General features: G+C 34.2%; 1 protein-coding gene across 2 annotated transcripts in view; it reads right to left on the bottom strand.

Moving 5' to 3' along the window:
* Frl (formin-like protein) overlaps nucleotides 1-21076 on the bottom strand; it is a 40528-nt gene extending 19452 nt beyond the window's left edge. The window contains exons 1-4 of one of the 2 annotated variants that reach the window (XM_089636639.1): nucleotides 20531-21076; nucleotides 4761-4931; nucleotides 1720-1799; nucleotides 660-799 (exon numbers count right to left, since the gene is read on the bottom strand). In XM_089636639.1, the coding sequence (XP_089492765.1) occupies nucleotides 660-799; nucleotides 1720-1799; nucleotides 4761-4931; nucleotides 20531-20689 (550 nt within the window). In that variant the 5' untranslated portion in view covers nucleotides 20690-21076. The remainder of the gene's footprint in view (nucleotides 1-659; nucleotides 800-1719; nucleotides 1800-4760; nucleotides 4932-20530) is intronic. The other variant, XM_089636638.1, reaches the window with a different exon arrangement.
* Nucleotides 21077-24247: the final 3171 nt, after the last annotated feature.

The raw sequence follows: 24247 nt of genomic DNA, 5'->3' as shown, positions 1-24247 counted from the left end.
TTTTTTTCTGGGCTTATAAAAGGACTTATGTAAAAAATACTCGATTATTTCAAAGGTCAAGATGTACTATACTCGCAGTATTTAATTAAAGCATCTGAAACATTTCTAGGTGACCAAATTTACAAACCAAAAACACATGATTTTGCATTACTACGTATGGCATCGCCTTAAGAGAAAAGACGATACTTGCACCAGAGCTATTAGAGTATTACTCTAATAACCAGTGTATGCTTGTACTCACAAATATAGCTGGTGGGCTACAAATATTTTTAGGTAAAGAATACTAGCAATTTTGAAGCTGCCTCGCCGATAAGCACTGTTCGTGTTTCGGAGAAATTTCAATAATATCGTTAATGATGTTACCAGGTGACATTTCTCAATGAGGGATATTGAATCCGCTCGCACCACGTGACTTATGACACATGATACAAAGAACGTAAATTGGAACCGAGTGAATTTAATTTAATATTTTTATGGTATTAAGTTTATTACTATCATTTGCTTTGATTTTTGGTGGTTGTTAATTATCATTTTTAGATTGATCAAAATTCAAGGAGTGCGTTGTTCCATTGCTCCTTAGTACTAGCCGCCACTTCTCATAATTATTTATCTATGGATTGTCTGTGTGAAAATGAATACAGGATATTGCATGTAGTTACTTTGCGAGATCCCATCGTTGGATGCTGTTCTGGACTCCTCTATCCTCTGCTCGTGCCTCATCATGCTCAGTCGAAAGCTCAGGTAGTCGATCAGCACGTCCAGTCCTTGGTTGTTCTCATCCAGGAACTCTCGCACCCATCTTCAAAGGTTAAATAAAACTATCAGTCAAGATCTTACGTTTTTTGGAGGTATTCCACCACCTCTGAGTAAACTGCCGATTAGCACAACTTGAATAACATATGTTATCTGTTTCACGGCCACTGAGTAAAGCAACCGTCAATTTGTCTGGTTTTACAGTCTCGTTAATCCTATGATTAAAGTTACTTGACAAGTAGTTACTCAACTGTTTATATTTACTCAGGGGTGGTAAAATACCACCCTAGGTGTTAATGTTGAATTAGGATTTCTCAGTGGTAACTTCCATAAAAAGCAAAAATAATAATAATATAAAAAGCTTTAACCTGTGGAACACCAGACCCTTTTTGAGGTAAATCAATAATGGAATCTTAAATGAACTCTAAAGTGTTTCAAGTGAAAACGATTCTGTTAAAAAAAATGTATGCACTTTCTCATGGCATACAGGTTTAAATGGCAAATCAAAAGATTCCAGCTAGGGCGAAATTCCAATGCCAGCAGCAAATGAACGGTTTGTCGGCGCAAAAAAATTCTTGTCATTGGCGCACGATTGGTTTTCCAGAAGTTAAGTATGAACTTTAAATTTGAATAAATTTTATTAATTAATTAATGTTGACTTCGCACTTTAATTATGTTAGGAAGTATTTCAATTTAAATCATGATTTTATCAAAAAGTTCAAATTGATTTTGGGTAGTAATTGTAACTGAAAAATTATATAAATCTAATTAGATGTTAAACATTGGGTAAACAACACTATGATAAATATTATCAAGCACTATTGTGATAAATAAGACAAATAATTAATCAAAATATTATTTTAAAAAAAAATATAACACATTATAAAAAAATAGGCAACTAGACATAAAGCAAGCGAAATACAGACGTAAAATGATGTGAACGTACAAGGTTGGTTGGTTACTCACTCAATATGATTTGTACGAAGAGATATTTCCAAATCTCTTAAAACTTGCGTGGACGTGGATTCCCCGACCATTTTTCTTTTCTAAAATGGCACAAAATGTGATGACATGAAAAGCAGAAGCAGAGACAACAAACAAACATTAAAGAGAAGAGGAATTTAACCAACAGGGGGTGGGAATGTTCTACTTAAAATCAAAAGGGGTAAATTATCTACGGTTACTTCCGAATTTTAAAAAACTAGTACCTACTTACAACATGTCAATTTTCTTGGTCACGGTACTGTGTAGTCGATACTTTTGCTAGATAACGTCAAATACCCCAGAATATTAATAATACTTCTAACTTCAGTAAAATATTAGCAGTACTTGCTTGTATTAGCTGGCAACTCTGGCCGCGGAGGTGCTAGTGTAGCATGGCAAGATCATGGACAAAATCCATTAAAATGTATGAAATAAAACTAAGCCCCATAACTCATGCCGCTGGGAGGCGCTAGTGTAGCATACTGCCATCAGAATGTATGGAAAATGTGAGAAGTTGGAGGTATTACAACTATTTTACAGTATTTGATTATGCTTCATTCACACTGCGCTCTTTCTCGCCCATAAAGCTCTCACACGCACAATAATGTGTATCAGTGCGTAATAACGGGTTTTCCAATAAGAGGTGTTATTTTGAATAGCCTGCTATTTCGGTAGATGTTACTTTTGAAGCTGTCATTTTTTTACATTTGACAAGTAGAAACTACGCCATTAATAAAAATGGAACGATACACGCTTCAATAACGCACTGAAATTATTAAAATTCACTTGAGTGAATCAAATGCAAATCATCTTGAGTGATGAAGCCCATTTCCACATCGGTGGCTTCGTCAACAAGCAAAATTGTCGCATCTGGGGCTCGGAAAACCCAAGAGTTATTGTTGAAAAGCCTCTCTATCCTCAATGTGTGATGTTTGGTGCGGTTTATGGTCCGGCGGAGTCATTGGATCTTACTTTTTCTAAAATGAGGCTGGAGCAATAGTTACGGTGAATGGATCGCTATCGAGAGATGGTTAATGATTTTTTATGGCCGGAATTGGATGGTATTGATCTGGACAACGTTTACTTTCAACAAGACGGCGCTACGTGCCACACAAGCAACGAAACCATTGATCTTTTACGATTGAATATCAAAATAACACCTCTTATTGGAAAACCCTGTTCATTGATAACGTACCATGAATAAAAAGTTGACTGGTAGTAAAAAACATTTTATTCCCTATTTCAATAGTAAGGTGTAATAAATATTTTAAAATATTTATAAAATTACAAGGTATCTTTTTACAGAAATATGCTTCAATGACCATAAAAAGAGCCCCTAATCAAAAATAACAAATTCTGTATACATTGTATAGTATAGTTGAGATGGCCTCATAAATCTTTTGTATACGTAGTAGTTGAGATGGCCTCATAAATCTTTGTATACGTAGTAGTTGAGATGGCCTTATAAATCTTTGTGCACATAGTAGTTGAGATGGCTTCATCAATTTTTTTACTAACAAGACAACAATGAATTTGTTGTACAGAACTGGCTATTTCTATGTTATTGTAGCTAACCAACATTAAAAATAATACTATCATATTGTTATTTAACATATTCACATGATTCAAGAATTTTATAACGATAGGAATTAGACAACGGAAATGAAATAAAAAGTGTCAACAATTATTATTATTAGTGATAAAAATTATTATAAAGTTTTCAAGTCATAATGTTAAATACATTTTAAAAATAAAAACAATAAAATGAATGATTTATTTTCGAATTCAATGAATCATTATAAGGCAAAGTTCTACAAACACTTCACACAAAAACATGTAAATATTACTAAGTTAGTTACCTGCCAAAGAGCCAGGAGCATCTGCAATTTATTGGCGAAAGCAAAGAAATTGGAGAAAAGACAAATAATATTAAACACACATTTTTAACAAACTTCTGATATGGCAGAAATTGTTAAATTTTATTTTGAAAACATGGACAAAATTAAGATGTATCATAAAATGTATGTAGCAAGGTCATTATTCATTATAACCAAAGATGGCTTAGGTTTCTTAAACATACATATTATAGAAAATATGAGCACAATTAGATAATGAAATGCACAATATCATGATAGTAATAAACCATATATATTCAAATTAATAGACCAGCCAATCAGGGAAAGAGGAACAAAGCAATTTGCACATAGCACAGTAGGCGACGTGACCGTTCCCCTTTTACTTCTCAATAATTCGGTCCTCAAAAATAAAATCTGATTATGAATTAGTAGTCATTTTTACAATGGTGTGCAAATTGCTTGCTGTGTAAAAAACTTAACTGCAAATCCAAAATGGCTAAACAAAAGTTTGGGCTTGTTTCCAAAATGTAATATTTTGTTACCCTATTTAGCAGTCTAATAATTTGGATGTCTATGAAATAAACCTATATTAAATTTATGTAAATTGTAAACCGTATCGATCTAAGATTTATTGAGGGCCTCGTGACTTTTTTCAAAGGGCAAAATAGAAATTACAATACAGCTAGCACACCCACATTGAATCTTGTGCATTATTTATGCATCATCAAACAATATCCTTTATATGGTTTGAATTTTGAGGTACCTATCAAGAAGTGACCGCTGTAGCCCACATTAGCTTTTTAATTTAAAAAAAAGAGAAACTTAAAGTATGTAATTCGCAATTTTTAGGGACAATTTTTCTAACATTTTGACCAAAAGTTCAAATGACGGCTATCAACTTAGAAATATCCCATAAATGATGTTGATTTTAATAATTTAGAAAGTAAAAGAAAATTTAGATTTTTTTTAAACTAGAACCCTTAGAAACCACAAAATGCTGCCGTTAGCATGTAACTTTTTTTCTTCTTTGTTTTAAGATTTGAAAATATAAAATCCATTATTAGCAATCCGTTTGCCGAGGCCTGCTCTACATTATCCCTAAAATACTTTAATCCTTTTACAAGTTTCTATTCGAACATCAAAGATGGTGCCAGCGAAGTAACTTACTCGGTGACTCCTAGAAGCCTTGGGGTCCAGGTAGGTCTTAAGCTTGTTCAGGTAGTGAGCCGGAGAGTCCTTGGCCTGCACCATGTCCTGGTCGCAGATGATCTCCCACTTTTTTTCGTTGTCATAGGAACGCAGCAGTTTCGCCTTGTCGGGAGGTAGATCCATAGATGCCTGCAATTAGAGAAAATCTGTTGAGTTTTTATGATCTGTCATGTCAAATTAAATGACAATTATTGTCGAGCACAGATAAGGTAAAATTGTACATTATTACACATATTATCGTGATTAATTAATTGTTATACATGAGTATTCTATTGCGATTTACAACAGGGAGCAAAAGTTGCTCTATTTATGGTAAGGCGGAAAGACGCAGCTTATGCTGAAACTGGAGTCATTTTATGATCAGGAAACATTTCTATCAATGTGATTCAAATACTTGATTATGGTCATGTCAAGAGTTAATAACAGAAATAACAGAAGAATCAAAAAGACAGAGGTTTTGGTCATTGGTCTCTCTACCTACCTCTCCAAAGAAACATTCTGATTGTTACTTCATTTAGGTCATAAAATTTCTTTTTAAAACCAAGTTAAAACTGTTTTGTCTAATATGCCTGCCGGATTACAAAAATATATTTACTGGGAACACAATACTGTTTCCAGAAAGATAATAATAATAATATTAAAGTGGATGTGGTTTGGTTTCAGTTTGTAAAAATAGGATGGGGAAAGTGTGATATGAGTTCGATGATAAAAATATGATGTCTGCTGGTTACTTCAGAATATTCTAGAATACAACAGAATAGCAATGAAAGAGGGAAGAGGCTGTCAAATACATATATTTTTTGTAACGGAACTTTGTCAAAATTTTCATTGCTCCAGATGCCGACTAAAAACCCATTGCACCATGCTCGTCTAGTTCCAACTTCTGCTCCAAACCCAGATTTGTTAGGTGTGCATTCACACCGCACAACAGCTCCAAATACCTGAAGCCAGTAGGACTATGGCATCCCCAATTTAGTGATGGGCAGGATCGAAATATTTTGATTGAAACCTCAAAAGAATCGAATGATTAATCGATTTAATTGCTCGGAGTTCAGCGGGAGCAGTAGCTGCGGACAAAGGCAGATTTTTTACAGGGTGGTGTGGGGGGGGGGGAGCATTTGCAAAAAATGGGTTAAACAAGTGTTTTCATACTGACAATGATGTTGATTGTTTGCTAGCAGATAGCAACGTATTTATTGTAATATTATTATAATGATGTGAATGACTACGAATTTTAATGCGTTTCATATGATGTTAAAATTATAATATCTACATTTAAACTGAATAAATTATAATACGAATATGTTTCGTCCCTACTTACAATTATAAGGAAACACTATACACTTGAATATTCCTACTGGAATTTCTCATTATCCTGTGAAGTCATTCTTCAATAGAAGAAATAATGAAAATATTTCATCCCCACGGACATTAAAACAATACCGAATATAATATTTATATATCGGGCCTATTGTCTTTCACAAAATATACATTCATAACCTTAAAATATATTCAACCTTAAGATTCTTTATGGAGCGTCCTTGAGGTGATTTTTCACAAAAACGGCACTGTAAAAATGATCCATTTATGTTTATTAACAACCTTCCCAATATATTATAAGTCAGAATGCCATTTTTTACACACACTAAATGCACGGGCGTTGTAAATCCCAACCCAAAATATGATTGAATTGTACACATACTCGTAGCTACTTCGGTTGGTAGATAATATTCTAATGAAACATTTGACAATTAGCAAAGAATAATTGTGTAATCCCAGTTCCCAGTGGATATCAAATCATATTAGGTAGTACGCAACACAATGTACCACAGGAATAATATCTCGTTTTTCAAGCAATCTGAGATATTTTTGACGTTTCTCAGAGTTGGGAATCGATTTATATTTTCGAGTGAACTCTGGCCAATGGCGTGACTGATTTTTGTATCGATGATTTCTGACCAATGAAGTGACTGCTTTGATCTCGATTAATTCTGACCAATGACGTGATGGCTATGGTGTCGAATGATTTTCAAAATGATTGTCTCGGTCTGTGTGATGATTTTTGACAGAATCGATTCCTTGTTCGATGACGTTTCAAAACAACTGTCTCGGACTGTGTGATGGTTTTTGACAGAATCAATTCCTTGTTCGATAACGTTTAAAAACAACTGTCTCGGACTGTATGATGTTTATTGACAAAATCAATTCCTTGTTCGATAACGTTTCAAAATGAGTGTCTCGGACTGTGTGATGATTTTTGACAGAATCAATTCCTTGTTCGATAACGTTTCAAAACGACTGTCTCGGACTGTGTGATGGTTTTTGTTAAAATCGATTTGTCCATGATATCGAAATATTATCGAGTAAATCATCGATTGTGCCATCGCTACCCCAGTTGGGGTATGTTGTGAGGCTGGAGAGAGTGGGATGGGGAAGGAGATGGGGAGAGGAAGGTGGGGAAGTACCTGACTATTCAGCAGATCTGGTCACCGAATATGGCTAAAGCCATTTTTTTTAATATGAACGCCGCACAAGAGTACAAACTTCTCCCAACCATCTGCATCCAATGAGGCTATGGTATACCCAATTGGGGTATGTTGAGATTGAGTGGAGTTGGATGAGGAAGGAGATGGGTGAGGGGAAGGTGGAGATGTACCTGGCTATTCAGATGTGGTCACCAAACAAAAGCCATTTCAAACGATTCAATACTGAAATACTGAGAGAACCTACCTAGTTGACTTCTCCCACCCCCACGCTTCTTGACAATTAACTCAGTTTGTCGAATGGCAGAAGTGATTTAAAATCAGGTTATTGTTGTTAATGATTAAAGTGACTGTAATTCAGGCTACTTTAGAAGCACATCAATCTGAAGTTCAAAGAAGATAAATGTTGGTTGCTGAGAGTATTGGTTGTGTTCACTTGGTCAATCACACTGAGTTCTAGTACATATTATTACTTCAAATCCACTATCAGTTGTCAGTTTGACATACCTATTCCCTAGTTTACCAAAAACACTTACATTATTTTTATAATGGATTTTCAAGCAAACAAGTAGGTGGAGCGCAAAGATAATAAACAGTTTTCTATTCAAATATTAACAATTTAATAATGTGTACGGGGCTTATCGCAATAGGTACATCAAAGAATCAATAGACAGCAATTTATAATTTACCTACGGCTAGCTATTTTGGAAGTGTTTGTAGACTTAAATATGGTGATAAAAATGAAACCAATGAACTTCTTATCCATTAAGGTTAAACAAAATATAAACTTATAATCTATGAATGCGAAGATTATAACTTGTGTTTAGTTTAACCTTTATGAAATACCCTTCTTAAACTTAAAGAATCGATAGTATTAAAAGTGTGCCACTGACAGAAATACGTATATTACAAAAATATTTTAATCATTTTAAACAATAACAAATGACATATCATTGGAAGTATATCCTGGAATTTTTAATGATCTAATAATATATGGATAAACAATATTGTGTAATTATTTTATTGGCACATATGACCAACAATATATCATATGGAATCCCCATTTGTCATTAAAAAGTAGGAAAAACATGAAAGGAAATGTGATCAGGACTATACCGACATATAATGTATAAAACTAACTAATAGTCAGTTGAATGTACGCTCCAAATGACGTAGATTTTAAACTATTGCATCCTGTTTCAAATACCGGTTGATAAGGACGCACAAGGTGGACATATTCTTTCTATTCTGATAAGAAAGAGTATTTTATAAAAGATTTTATTTTATTGGATTATAAATATTTATACATATGTATATTTGGAAAATTTGTTTAATCAGTATTCTATTCACACTATTCCAAGTACAACTATCGCAATTGATTGCAGAAATAAATCGCTAAAATGCATTTAGGACAGTTTTCCATCCAGGTGACGAAATGTATATAAATAAAAATTTAAATGTTCGTTTGTTTAAAATCTTAAATCTCTGTAATTTCTTTACCGATTGCTTTGAAATTTTGACATAACGTTGCATTCGAATACGCATGAGTTTTTGTATACCTATATTATATAGATGTCACCTGTGACAGGTGAAAACATGCTTTTTTGAAAAACAGCGTAATCTGTCAGACAAACATGGACGCCATGAAAAGCCATGGATGTAAAAGCAACACACGCTATTGATTTTATATCTACACAGATAGAATGGCCACAGCAAATAAATAAAATTTTAAATTTCTTAAAAAAATTTTGGTATATTATATGTACTTCACATCTCTGAATGTGTTTAACTGTAAACATATTTTTTTTTAAATTGCACAATCATTCCACCAGAGAAATAGTTAAAACATGTTTATGGAAAAAAATCTGTATTTGAAAGAAATTAGTAAGTATCGTAGAATCAGTTCAATCTATTCAGTGATTTTGCTAACTAACTAACTAACTAACCATCACGCCGTTTCCCCGCAGGGGTAGGCAGAGAGGACGGATCGCCAAACAACTCGGTCTTGGCACACACTCCTTGCCTCATTCACATTCATACATCGTCTCATACATACTCTTCTATTGTTCTGACTCTTGACATGGCCCGACTCAAGTATCTGATTCACTTGGTCGTGCCATGTCTTCCTCGGGCGTCCCCGACTTCTGATACCATTCACATTTGCATCGTATATTCTCCTTACACTCCTTTCTTCGCTCATTCGCTCTACATGCCCAAACCATCTAAGCGTCCCTTTCTTGATCTTACTCATTACGCTTACATCAGCCTTGCACTCTTTGCGGATATCCACATTCCTCACACGATCATACATGGTTTTACCACACATACGCCTCAGGGATCTCATTTCAACAGCATTCAATCTACTTTCATCCTTTCTTTGCCAGTTCCATGCCTCACTTCCATACATCAGGGTAGGTACCAGCACTCCATTGTGGACTGCTAACTTCGCTTCTTTGGACAATTTTCTGTTAGCGCCAACTGCGTTCAGTCCTCCATTAATAGAGTTACCTGCATTTACTCTTCTTTCAATATCTCTGTCAGCCTTCCCATCTCTCGTAAACATGCTTCCTAAATACACAAATTCATCCACCTGCTCCAAGTATTCCTCATTCACAGCTATATTGCACACTGTTTTCGTACTTTCTCTTTCAAACACCATTACTTTAGACTTACTTACATTCATCATTAACTCATTCTTCACGCATACTTCGTTCATCCTAGACACGAGAGACTGCAGATCATCCATACTATTAGCAATCAGCACCGCATCATCAGCATACAACAGGCAACATACTTTCAGATTACTCAAATTCGCGCCCAATCCCACATCTTTCAATTCTTGCATACAATTATCCATGTATAGATTGAATAACCACGGTGACATTACGCAGCCTTGTTTAACACCTTTTGTGATATCAAACCACCCCGTAAAACCACCGTTCACCCTAACACATGCAACGCTTCCCTCATATAGAGACGCAATTGCCTGAGTCAGATTCGCATTCACTCCATACTTGGATAACACCTTCCATATACATAGTAATATTGTTAATAAGTTGGGTTTTAAAGCGATAGATGGCACCAGTCATAAAGCTTACTCCAGAATCCGACAGATGTCGCTAGAGTGTAGCAATTGCCTGTGGGATATTATTCCCAGACAACAAGCTTCTAGAAACAGAGAATTACCAACCCTCGGGTAATGAACAGTGTAGATAAATCCAGACTTATTTATTGTAACGTAAATAAACGCAATTATAGTAAAAGAACCTTTTACTTTTCACAAGAGTTCCCAACACTAAATCTGCAAGTAAACTAAAGATATAACAGTATCCAACATTTAGAAGTGAATGTCTGAAAACCAAAAAAGGAAATAGAAATGCCTAAAATGGAATATGAACCTAACGTCTTTGTGCTTTATTTATTTTTATGGCTTTTTTCTCCAAATGGGCAATATAATAAGAATTCGATTTACAGTTGAACGGATTTGTAAAAATACAAAAACACACCATGTCGAAAATCTGGGAAATATTTCCATTAGAATTACCTGATACAGTGGAGTGGCGAGCTTACCTGGGCAAAGCCTTGTTAAAAACATGGGCGTAAATGGGTTAAAATAATGTATATGAAAAGAAGTACTGTACAATGAACACATGTTTAAAAAAATAAATAACTGGATAGTAGCTGAGTTGACAAATGCGTCGGGTTCCCAACCGGGTGTGGGGGGGTTTAATTCCTCCGCTAGTTAAAAATAAATGATAAAAATAATTTTAGATTTCCTTAACTAATAAATGGTACATTAGAATGCACCCACTCAGTTAAGTAACAGAGAAAGTAAACATTATGTGGGCAGACTTTTATCGTATGTTTCATATGATTTTTCTTCTTTGGCACATTAGTAATCATGGCCCCGTAAAGGCCGCCCGCGTAGTCACCACACTACTGCTGTTATAAACAAACTCAACATTACATTATTGATTAAATACATGTTCTAAACCTAAATATTATTATACTATTACCACAGGGCTTAAAACACACTTTTTCGAAATCAGATGCAGATATTTTGAACTACTTTTCCTATTATTTTGAACTAGCTGTACCCCGCCACGCGTTGCTGTGGCTCAGTCTGTTTGTGCAGATAGAGAAACAACAGCGCTGTTGCTTTTACTTTAAACAGATGGTGCTATTTTTCAAAAAAGGATGTTTGTCCAACAGATGGCGCTGTTTTGACATCAGTTGGTTACATCTACATACAAAAACACACGCATATTCAAATGCAACGTTATGTCAAAAGTTCAAAGCAATCGATGAAGAACTTTCGGAGATTTAAGATTTTGAACAAATTTTGAGTAAAAAATATCAAAAAATGACAGCTTCAAAAGTAACATCTACCGAAATAGCGGGCTATTCAAAATAACACCTCTTATTGGAAAACCCTATATATAATATAGGTACATATAAACACACTATGCTACGTTGTATTCGAATGCAACGTTGTATCAAAATTTCAATTGTAAACAGTCCTGTTTTGAAGATCATGTATCAAAATTTCAATTGTAAACAGTCCTGTTTTGAAGATCATGTGTGCATAATTCCATTTATCTCTGAATAAAACTGTAGATTTGTTTAAATTATAAACCCACACCGGGACACTTCTTAAGCCTGTGACAGACCACACGCTATATTCTCGTGGCTTGGCCTATTTCAGCATATCGCTCGCCATAAATTCCCATTGGGATTGTATGGTGAGCTGAAGCATATGCTGAAGTAGGCCAAGCCATGATGCGTATAGCTGATCAACAATTGAAATCAATATTTGAAATAGATAATTCTAGCTTTTACCCCCAGATATAATTATTTTATTTCGCATATATGTTATGAGTGAGAAAGTGTGGCGAGTTAGACAAAAGGGGCAAATATAGGAAATAATTGGCATGAAACGAAAAAAAAAACGACTATATAGGGAAAAACACGCCCGAGACGTAAAAAAATTATAAGTATAGGGAATAAAGGTGCGTGAGACTTGCTCTTTCTCATAAAGGATTCCAGGCATTGATAGAATTAAAAAAAAATTATTGACTAGTAAAAAACAATTTCATTTGATGTTATTACAGTAGGAGCCACACAGAGCAGCAGTAAGATCACTTATGCATGAATGCCAAAATTATTTCTTTTGATTGGTGAATTGATAACGGAATCACCTTTGGTCGCCAAAGGCCCAATAAAAGAAGCGGGTCGGCCACTGACAAGGAGTGAAAGATCAACCAAATAACTCCGCCACCCACAACTTATTGTCAGAGCTGTAAAAATGGGTTGAATCAATTAAACTCGTGACCCATTCGGACACTGATTGTATTAGGTAGGTATGTTTTTCACATTCTTGAACAACGTAGGAAAGTACTTTTAATGGGTTCATGTTTTTTATTCCATGTTTTCTTACAGCATATCAATTATTGCCCAATAGCACTTTATTTCAATATAAAAATATAAAAGTCAGCATTAGGTTAATTAAGTGCCTAAATAAGAAGAAAAAACACATTTTAATGTTCTTGTTGAATCGCATTCAGTTCACTACTTAGATTTCTGAGAAAATTTTGTCAACTTTAGATAGAAGCGGAGACAATCTTCTTAATATATAAAAATTCAATCTGCTTATGTTTGCGCTCGCAAAACTCGAAAAGCAGTCAACCGATATTGCAGAAAATTTCAAAGTTTGTTCTTATTAGTGCCAGGAATGTTTATATAGGGGTTTGAAATGTAGAAGAAGTCGGGGACGCCCGAGGGATACTTAAGGCGATGCACTACGTAGTAATGCAAAATCATGTGTTTTTGGTTTGAAAATTTGGTCGCCCAGAAATGTTTCAGATGCTTTAGTTAAATACTGCGAGTAGAATACATCTTGGCCTTTGAAATAACCGAGTATTTTTTAGATAAGTCTTTTTATAAGCCCAGAAAAAAATAATGTAAAGGCCTTTGAAAACTGCTTTAAAGTTCAAAATCTCCTACTCACGAACCCATTTTCGGTTATGATTTTATTGTATAATATGGCAAATTAAGTTATTTATAAAATGATCAGAAAAATTTTTATATTCATGTCTGAACATCCACAAAATAAAATAAAAGGCACTTTTTGGCCATGTTTTTTTCTTGCATAAATCAAAACAGGCGGATGGTGTTATGCGGGAATTTAAACCTTATTGCCATCTACATAAGGGTTGTTATTGATAGCGGCTCAATTTAAAATATTACACAACGTAACGCAATATCTCTGCACTGGAATGAGATACGGAGTGGAATTAAAGTCGATGTAATGTAGTTTTTTAACAGTAACATTGTGGTATACTGTAATGAGCGGTGAAAGAAGTCGGAAACGCCTGAGAAAGATATTAGCAATAGCGAAGCATTGTGGAATCCACTAGTTTCTTTTAGTAAAACAAAAGTCTAGTAAAGCAAAAAAAATATAGTTATAAGAAGTTTCAAACATTCTATTGTTATTAAGAGAGAGGGAAACACAGAAGGGGATAACCCATAATTACAACATTTTTTTAGTAGATAAGAGTTATAAATATAGTGTAACATGTATATTACATAATAGCTGACGTGTACCTGGCGTTGCTCAACATTTATCTACTTTCTATAAATATAATATGTGTGTATTATATATATATATATATATATATATATATATAAACCTTCCGGAAGAAATTCTCTTAATGATAGTGAAAACCTTATCAAAATTCGTCATATTGTTTAGAAGAACTAAGCGCACAAACAGACAGACGCGGATAGCGACTTTGTTTTATACTATGTAATTAAAGATTTGCATTTATATTATCATCATATTAATAACTAGCTGTACCCTGCCACACTTTGCTGTGGCTCAGTCTGTCGTGCACATAGAGAAACAAAACTGTGTGTTACTTTTATGTCATGTTTTGACCAGTCGCAGGTGACATCTATATAATATAGGTATATAAAAACACACTATGTTACGTTGTATTCGAATGCAACGTTGTATCAAAATTTCAAAAGCAATCGGTGAAGAACTTTTAAGATTTCGAATAGACAAACATTTACATTTTTATTTATATATATATAAATATAATAATATCGATAATATAGATTTAAAAAAAATTATATTTCTAAGCTCCATAGCTTATGGTGGAAATTACATTAAGACCTGAAAATAGTTTGGCCTTGAAATTCCAGACAGAAGACTGCAAAATTCATAACTCCAGAGACCACTATTCAAAACTTTTTTTTATTATTTTAGAGATATAGGAAAAAAATAACAGTAAGTAACTCTTAAGATCGGGGTATTATCTTTATACCTGATAATCAGAGTGAAACCAAAAAAATCAGAAGTCAAAAATGAACAAGCGATAAAAGCAAAGATATTAGAAGAACTAGATATGCTATGTTGGCCGCCGGACCGTAGGCGGAGTACTACCTAATTAGGGTACTTTGAATACTATCGGGACGTGTACGCACAGAAATCTGTTCTATGTATTAGTGCGGATACCTTAGCGTAAGCGAAGGTGTGCAGTAGTATTGGTGAACAAAACCGGCGACACTGGGCAAAACAATTCCACACAGTATGAACTGCTCATAGCACATCTCGTTCTTCTAATATCTTTGGATAAAAGTTATCTTGTGGTTTTAATCATAGATAACGTATTAGATGCAGTGGCGGTTTCTCTAACGTGCGAATGTGCATTGAGCCCCCAAAGAATAACTACGCCAAACAAGATTGGATTATAATATTGCCACAGTTTAAACAGCGTGCCATTACTCCATAATAAAAAAAATCCACCAGTAGGAATAGGCCCAGTGCGGATTCTAGAATGAACAAGAAAGCTAAAAAACTATGATACATCATAAAAATCTGTTCCAAAGATTGCTAGTAGGTATCTAAGGGCCAAAATTCGTCATTTTTGTATGCCACGATGGTTTTGTTCGGTTCCGGCACAGAACCGACCACTACTGAACGCATTCGGGTGACATATCTGCTCTGAGTCTGTGGGCCTCGAACTTTGACACTTAAATTTATTCAACTTTGTAATAATATCACATGTATTTTAATATTTGCTTTATTTTTATCAAGTACATCATTACACGTTTTATTTACTTGTTTCTGCATTTCAACAATTATTCGGTGCACGATTATAAGTAGGCAAACTATTATTTTCTGTTCTTAAAATTACTTTATTCAATGCCACTTATTCTTACATATTCCCAAGCCACAAAATTTGAGAGGCGGGTATGGTTACTGCCGCCTCGAGAACCATTTATTGGATAGCCAAGACCTCTGTCATGGGTCGCTCCAAGTGGTTCCCTACGTTTAGTGACTTGGTGGAATATTATGAAACCAGTGAATTACACAATACACTTACTTCATCTCTGTACTGTTTAATTTTTATTATCTTCCAATTTCCAATATTATGAAACCAGTGAATTACACGCTGAACTTACTTCATCTCTGTACTGTTTAATGTTTATTATCTTCCAATGTCCAATATTATGAAACCAGTTAATTAATTACATGATGGACTTACTTCATCTCTGTACTGTTTAATGTTTATTCTATTTTTCAACCATTTATTGATAATATTATTATTCATCATTGTACTTTAAGACTCGGATTAAACAAACAACTTGACTAAAACTATCTAAACAATCATTAAACCGTTACAACTGCCAATCTTCCTCTTCACCTCTCCTACCGCTCTCACTTTCTTCAGCATCTCAAAATACCCCAAATAATCACGGATGCCATAGTTCACTGGCTTCTCACTGTTAATAATAAACTGCAAAAAGGGATAGAACTACAGAATAGATGATATATTACTTTGTAACATGTTTCCCAAACATTGTAATGTTTTCCTTTACCTACCTCCCTTTCCTATCTGTCGCTGTCATAGACTAAATTAGACTAGACACGGCATATTCATTTAAAAATAACCCCAACACAATTTTGGTTTGGTTCACATGCACATTTATGAAAAGGCCCACGCATTATGTCGCAATGCGAAATGGGCACTGTGCATTGCGTTTTACCTTTTGTTGGTCTATTTTGCTTCTCAGCTATGCTGGGCAAGTTCATTTTTTCAATCACAAAAATAACCCAGTTCCAAATATTTAAATTTGAATTATGTCCATATTACAACACCTCTGACAACAAATTCTCCGTGGTTTCGCTTACGAGTTTGAACGCTTGTACAAGGAGTTTAAACAGAGTTGGGTTGTTAAGTTCATCTCCATATTTGTGACGAACGCTACGCGGCGTTATTTTTAAAATGAATTTAACTAGACAGGGCTAATCTAGTATAATACATCAATGGTCGCTGTACTTCCCTCTCTTTCATCTGATATTCAAAAAAAAAATTAATTTAATATCGCACAAGAGTCCAAACTGGTCCTAATTGGGTATATTGTGAGGCTGCAGGTAGTGGAGAAGAAAAGGAGATTGAGAGAGAAAGTGGAAAGTACCTGGCTTTTCAAATTTGATCACCAAATACGGTTAAAGCCATTTCAAGCAAGTTTTCAATTCTAAATGGTGGTCTTACCAGGGTGATACTGAGTATCTTCCACTCTGGCACTCTGGAAGTGGTGTAGAAAGCATTTATATAATTTTAAACAGAATGTTTATTTTTGTCAATATCATTGTAACCCACTGAAGTGCCTTACATAATAAAAGTTGAGTTGAACTAATGCATGGCTCATGTAACAGTCAGTCAACCAATTACACAGAGGAAGTAAGAAATTGATGAAAGCGAAAATGACCCAAATTCGAGATAATAACGAAAAGAATGAAAGTACCATACAATCTAAATGTAATAATAAATTTAACATGATAAATAAACAACTGTGTACTAGTTTTTGAAGAATGAGCAAAGATGATAGAGTGATAAGTTTGTCAATTAAATAGTTCTGGAGGAATTCTTTTAATTTCAATTACCTTTTTTAGGAATTAACAAAAAATACTGGTGAATATAATTAATGAAAAATAGGTAGGTACTTAAAAATACATATTATTTTTATTTATAAATGTAAAATGGTGTCCATTTTTCACAATATTAGGCTATATAATTTTATAAATGTAGTTCTTCAATTTGGGCAGAAGCTTCACAAAATACATACAATAAACCTCACTTTTTGGTTATTTTGGTGAAACGACAATTTCAACCTTATTGCCTGAGTGCCAAGGAATGTGTGATTTGAATTGATTTTCAAGGATATTTCAGAGAGTGCATTGCCTTAACCCTCTTACACAGGAGAAGGATAAAACACGTCTCCCAAACGAGTTTTGTGTGATATCTAAATTGTTTGTTAAATCATATACTCTGAGGGATAAAACACGTCTCCCAAATGAGAGTTTTGTGTGATATCTAAATTGTTTGTTACATCACGTACTCTATAATTAAGGTAATAATTGAAAACTGTTCGGTAATTCCCATTACTATTTTGTAAGATATTAAATGATATCTATCCAATTCTGACAAAATGACTCTCACCTCCCCCAATAAAGGCATTACTTTTTTTAAATATTCCTCCATATGAAGTGCATTTTACTGGAAAGGGCTACAATAACATTTATTCGAGTTACGTTTGATTTACCCATTTTGCATTACTTAATGATTGACTGCTGGGCCCGATAATGGGTAATGTCGGGTTAAAGTGTTACTCGAAAGGGAAAAATGAATATTAAGAGACACTATCGGTCCGCAATATATAGTGACCCCCCTTTTGGTGATATGTGATTTTTATCTTTAGGCATGTAAAAGTTAAATTGATCAAAATTCAAAAACTATAAAAAGATAGACAACAATTTATTCTGTGAAGGGCAGAGCAACATTTGCATTAAGTATTGCAAGATTTAATTAGCTGGTGGAGTGAAAACGTAATAAATATGTATAATCAGTTATTTTATGACTTCTGCCTTCAAAATTTACCTTGCAAAACTTGTTTTTAATCATCCAATTAAACTGCACACAAATTAGTACAGATAGTGAAAGAGGTTATTCTGAATTACAAACCCAATTAACTGAATATCTAAATACATTCATGTATCCTTTTAGCTGTAGTTTTTAAATTATTTCTTACTAGCGTTACTACCCGATTTTGCCCAAGATTAGGATTTTAAAATATGTAACATAAAATATGGCATTTTGACTTATAGTCTGTAACAGTTGTTTCATGAATATTTCAAAACTGCTTTGCTCACAATGAAAATGACGTTCAAGGTTGAAAATAGCTGTGCTGGCCTAGAAAAATATGTATACTAACTGCATGACGCTAGAGCTCTCCGTTTGAGAGTTTATTGGTGATTTAGAAAACAGATTTCCGCTTTAGAGTTAAGATTAAAATGATTAATTTTACTACTCATCAATTTTGGAATAGATGTCAGTTATTAATCGGTATTTTGTGTCACAAGCTTTTAAATTATTCATTGAAAAATGATTACAAGTTTTTGTATGAATCTAGACTTGTTTTATTGCTGGCTTATCATATTGGAGTATCTGTTCCAGTTACTTATATTATGTGGTTTATCGGTGTACAAAATATTTTTTTATAAGAATCGCTAATTCGTCTTTTCTACAGAAACTGAGGTTTTCAAGAAAAGGCAGTTTATCAGTTCTTATTTATAGGTACATACTACTGAGTAATCATTAAAAATATATGATATGTATCCGTATTAAAAGATATTTTAAAAAAACATGTGAAATCAATAGTTAGCAATTTTGCATGATGTAGGAATACATAGATAAAAAGTACGGTAAAAAATGTGCATACTGTAGATAATAATAAATAGGTACTACATACTTTGTAAGCACTATTTGAAATAGTCAGCATCTCATGTCTCATAAATCTCTGGGAAACATGACTGCTGGCTTGACAAGAAATGAGTTGTGCGATCAGTCAGGCGTGAGTTTGGCAATGACTTTTTTGCAACGCTTCGCTGATCTGCGATATTGCACAAATGGAATATAAGATATTGATGCATATTGTTATACCAAGCTTGCTATTTTATTTATTTATTTCTTACTTATGATATTGCACAGTTAATTTATTATTGCAGGAATGTTAAATTTTATCGATACATTGTTTTATTGTGTATTGACTGCAGCAATAAAGAACAAAAAAACTAAGGGGCGGATGCCTGGACATTTTAAAGACACTTTAAACGAACAATATAAATTAATCTACACGTCACAATGGGATTATGCGATACACGCTGTCTCTCCTCTGTTACCATGTTGCTGAAACGAGGCGGAATGCATATCACGTGACCCACTCTATAATGTAAAATATTTCTTTATGTTTTTAATAGAAACAGCAAAATGACATGTTTTTTTTACCCCAAATATGCTCAGGAATCATTGTTTAAAATCCTTCAGGTACATACAGTTTTATGATTGTTTGGTTCTGGTTTCCACAATACCATACTTGAAAATATGTATTGTGAGATTTATGCCCCAGGGGTTAGAAAGCTACATATTATATTTATTATTATAACATGAGTGGGGAAATCTACTACTTTACGATATACATATTAAATATTTATATACAAGTAAAAAACAAGTAGTCTCAATAAGTTACTTGCAAAACTATACCACTTTACTACTTAGAAGTAGTAGGTATATTTGAGGAGGTATTGAAGACTGTACAATTTGTCATTGTAGGTATATAAGTTAGTAATACTCTAATGTATTGAAAGCAAAACTGTTACCAATTGCAGTATTATTCCCATACTTCTTTATATTTGTATTAATTCTAAGTGTTGTTTTTTTTTTGATTAATGCAGCATAAGGATGCTGTAGAAAACAAGATTAATGAAAGAAGAAAAAAACATAACTTGAATCATTCCAAAAAAACATTAGTTAATAGTTTTGAACAAGGAAAATACTGACAGCCATGAATTAAAATTCAACAAAGCAGCTCCAAATGCCATTTCAGTGACTCAATCACCACACGAAACAGTTGTATGTGTAATGGATCCTAATAATACCATTCATGCTACATTCATTTGTTTAAGCTTCAATGATTTATCACGGAATATCTGTGAAAAACATGGCATGAATCGTAATACAGAAAGTGTCAACTGTCTGGGAATAAGCGACAAAAAACAAAGTGTTTCGGTGAATGAAGCGCTATCAAAATAAAAACAAAAGGTCCCCCGCAACATCTGTCAGACAGCAGTGTTTTAAATAGGTGTTTACACAATGGTAGTTTGTTTGTTGTACTTACCAAAACTTTAATGAATCGCCTGTCAAGTTCGGCGGGGTCGGGCATCGGCTGCTTGGCGCGGCTCCTGGTTGATCCGGAGCGGACATGGTGCTTGCTCGAAGACAGGGGAACAATATCCAGCAAGGGAGGGGTCTCGGTCCGGGAACTGATCAACCCCATGGTGGTTGATGGCACTAACTCACAAACTTGTAAACAATCACATCAGAACACTTTATCACGCACTGTTATCGCCTTGCATCCGTAAATGTAGACATCGCTTAAGCAATAAACGCAACAGGTCCCACGCCTCGACGCGATCGACTGCTGCGAACAACTCGAACTCAGTCAACTGGCTGAACTGGCTCTCTCTCTGTGATTTGCGGTCGGAGTTGACTCATCGCTGTCAAATTTAAATATGACATCAGAAGGCAGTGCGTGTTTAATACTATTAAGTATAAATTGCTATCGGCATTAGTTTTACGATAATAAAATAGTTTTATTTATGTTCCTGCCCCGCCACTACGGAAACGTCAAAACTTTTGCACAACGTCTTGGGAACTAGGGATGGGAAATTGCGCTATTCCGTAAATAAACCACCACATTCTATGAACGAACTTTAGTTTTTTTTTCAAATTACTTCAACCACAAAGATTTAGAAATATTTTTCAATGAATTACGTGATCCTTTGTGACCATTGTAATTTTAGATAATAAGATGGATATGTAGCGATAATGCTATGTAGGTCTTAATTCGAGGAAGTAAAAATAACATGAAAGACCTTGAATAGTTAATTAGGTACCCAGCGACTCGAATTTAGGGATGTGCACAGAGGCGCATTCGGATTTTAAACATTTTATTTTTTAGTGCAAAACTAAATTTTAAAAAGTCATTTGCATTTCAACCAATATTTATGTGATTCGTAAAAAATAAATAGCCAAGAACCTCAAACTTAAAATGGTCTTAGTAACAATAATAATAACAAACATCAAAAGATTTTTCATTGAATATAATATACTTTTGTTTTACTTGCCCGGTTGCTACGTATGGTTTTTGTGGTATATCACTTTTCAGCTTGCTGTAATGAACATCACATTTAAAGTTACTTATTTTAGTTAATATTATTTATTTAGTTCTAGGTAACTCTTTTATTATTATTCACTATAAAATTTTGCATTAACTTCTGAGGCACCGAAAGCGCCCCTCGTAGTAAATTTCAATACTCAAGTGCCGATCGGCAACGCTAGGCGTTCAACGGATACATAGTTTGTGTAACCGATGGGTATTTTTGAAGTTAAGCCAAAGCCATAAGGCTTTGCATAATGGCACTATGCCTGCAGTCACAAAAATTTCAGGAATATGTTTCAATGTCTGGCCTAAGGTTTGTAGAAAATATATTTAACAAGATTTGCTCAAACATGTACTTTTCAGGAAAAAAAACGCATCGGGCTGCTCACAAGCTCGTGGCGTAGCTCGAAGTCCAGTTGGAGTTCGAAAGGAACAATCACCTTCACTTTTCGCTAGGTATATGATGTTATTTCTTGGTAAATTTAAGTTCCCCGCACTTATGTTTGTATAAACAAGTCGAATTAAAGTCAATAAAATGTGGTCTTTAAATGCTAACAATGTGGTAGAAAGTCTTAAGACTTAGCACGCACTGCAATTAAACGCAGAGGTTTTGGACTAGCTGAAAACGCCAAACCGCGTACAAACACGCACTACCGCTGACATTTTTAGTTAATTCTATTTCATGGTGGTACTGAAACAGAAATAAGTAAAAGTGCCAGCCGAAGTGGGTGTTTGTACGCGGTTTGGCGTTTTAAGCTATTCCAAAACCATTGCGTTTAATCGCAATGCGTGCTAAGACTTTCACATTATCTCTGCACTGGAATGATATTGTTCCCCTAGTTTGGGGTATTAATAATGGTGACCGGATAAATGATCAAAATGATAATTCATCACATCTTTAAAAAGTTATATAAAGTCATGGAAAGTGATGAAACAAAAACTTTATTAACTGGTTAAGTAGGTTAGGTTATAGGTTAAAAAAAAAAAAAAATCATCGTTTCTAATGACTTTATATCACTTTTTAAAGGTGTGTTGAATTGTCACTGTGTTAAGTTATCGTGGAACCATTAATAATAAATAAATAAATGAAAGGAAACAAATAAAATATACGGAGTTGAATTAAACTTATGTATGGTAAAATTATGAGTATGTGATGAACTAAAAAAAAAAGGTTTAGGAAGAATCTATGACGTGGAATAAAAGATTACAGAAGTCGGGGACGCCGGAGGAAGACATGACGCGATCAAGTGAAATGAATACTTTTCAATTTTTAACGATGACATTATTTCCATCTTAAAACCATACCCAGTGCTGAAACGGGCAGTCCATTTGATAGATTCCACCGCCTTAACAAACAGATTGCAATCTTTAGAGCACAAGTGTCAGGTGGAAATGCTGTCCTTGTTCTATTTGTATTTTAATGGAAGATGCTCTGAGGAACTAGTGTCTTTTATCCCTTCGGCACCAGTGCATAGTCGGGAAACACGCCAAATGCGCACCCAACATTTACACCTGTTTGAGATTAATTATCTCGTGAGAATGGGTAGTTTCTAAGACTCGTTCTTGAGTTCAACACTTTGGTTGTGGAAAGATTTTCGTGTTTCCTCCCTCCTACTTTCATGTCTCCTCAAGACCCATCTTCACAACCTCATCTTCTCAAAAAGACTCTCCACATAGCATACCCAAAGATGACATAAGCCTTGAAGGAAATTATTTTCCTCGGGGCCTCGTGAGTGGGGTTAATGTTAAAAAAAAAAAAAATCTTTCTCCATGCTAAAATTTAGCATATTTCGGTATAATTATGTTGTGTTATAAATAAATTTCATGAAGATGTGATGAAAAGAGTTAGGGCTATTTCAGTATGGGGAGGGGAAGGAAATGGGAAAGAGGAAGGCGAAGAAGTACCTGGCTATTCACGTACTGTCACTGAAATAACTGAAGTATGTCGGCTTAAAAACGAAAAACGGACATACAGGTTTCAAATTTTAAATACCAATCGCTCTGTAGTTTTGTTAGCCATCGCCGTCATAGTGATTTTTCAAAATTTCAAATGGTTCTCGCATAGTTAACCTTGTTCGAAAAACGTGTGTTCGATGCTTTGAGGATTATCACACCAAATTAAATTTTTCGTTTTACATGTATTATATGTATACATAAATAAAAATTATGGCAAAAAGGCTGAGCATCGTTCAACTTTTTTTTATCCGGGTAATAAAAAATTAAGAAAAAACACTTTTAAAAAAAAATGTTCTTTTTATATCCACTTTTAGTCACATAACTATAATTTTTTTTAAACTCAAAATATATATTTTACATGACTTGATCCAAGAAAGAACTAAATTTAAAGAAAAAACATTTAAACATAGGGTCTAAAAGTTAAATTAGATTTAGTACACCACTGCAGATTAAAAAAAAAATTGTTACAAAATTAATTCGGAGGTGGGGGCCAATTTTTTAGCTCAACAATTCGAATGCCAATGGGTTAATATAATAATTAGTACAATTAGACCGGTCAGTCTGAGTTGCCATTGCGTCTAGGTCTCACCCAAGGTGTTGGGAGTTAAATTCCTCGGCTAGCTAAGTCCTCCATCACGACACTAGCAACATAGTAGGTAGTAGGAGATTTTAAAATAATGGAATGGGACTGTTCGTCTTTCTTTAAAAAAATAAAAT

Source organism: Hesperophylax consimilis, chromosome 10, assembly GCF_061612785.1.
Source record: "Hesperophylax consimilis isolate HC1 chromosome 10, BYU_Hcon_1.0, whole genome shotgun sequence".
Lineage (NCBI taxonomy): Eukaryota > Metazoa > Arthropoda > Insecta > Trichoptera > Limnephilidae > Hesperophylax > Hesperophylax consimilis.
Note: the sequence above shows the minus strand (reverse complement) of the source record. Positions and strands in the feature narration are given on the sequence as shown.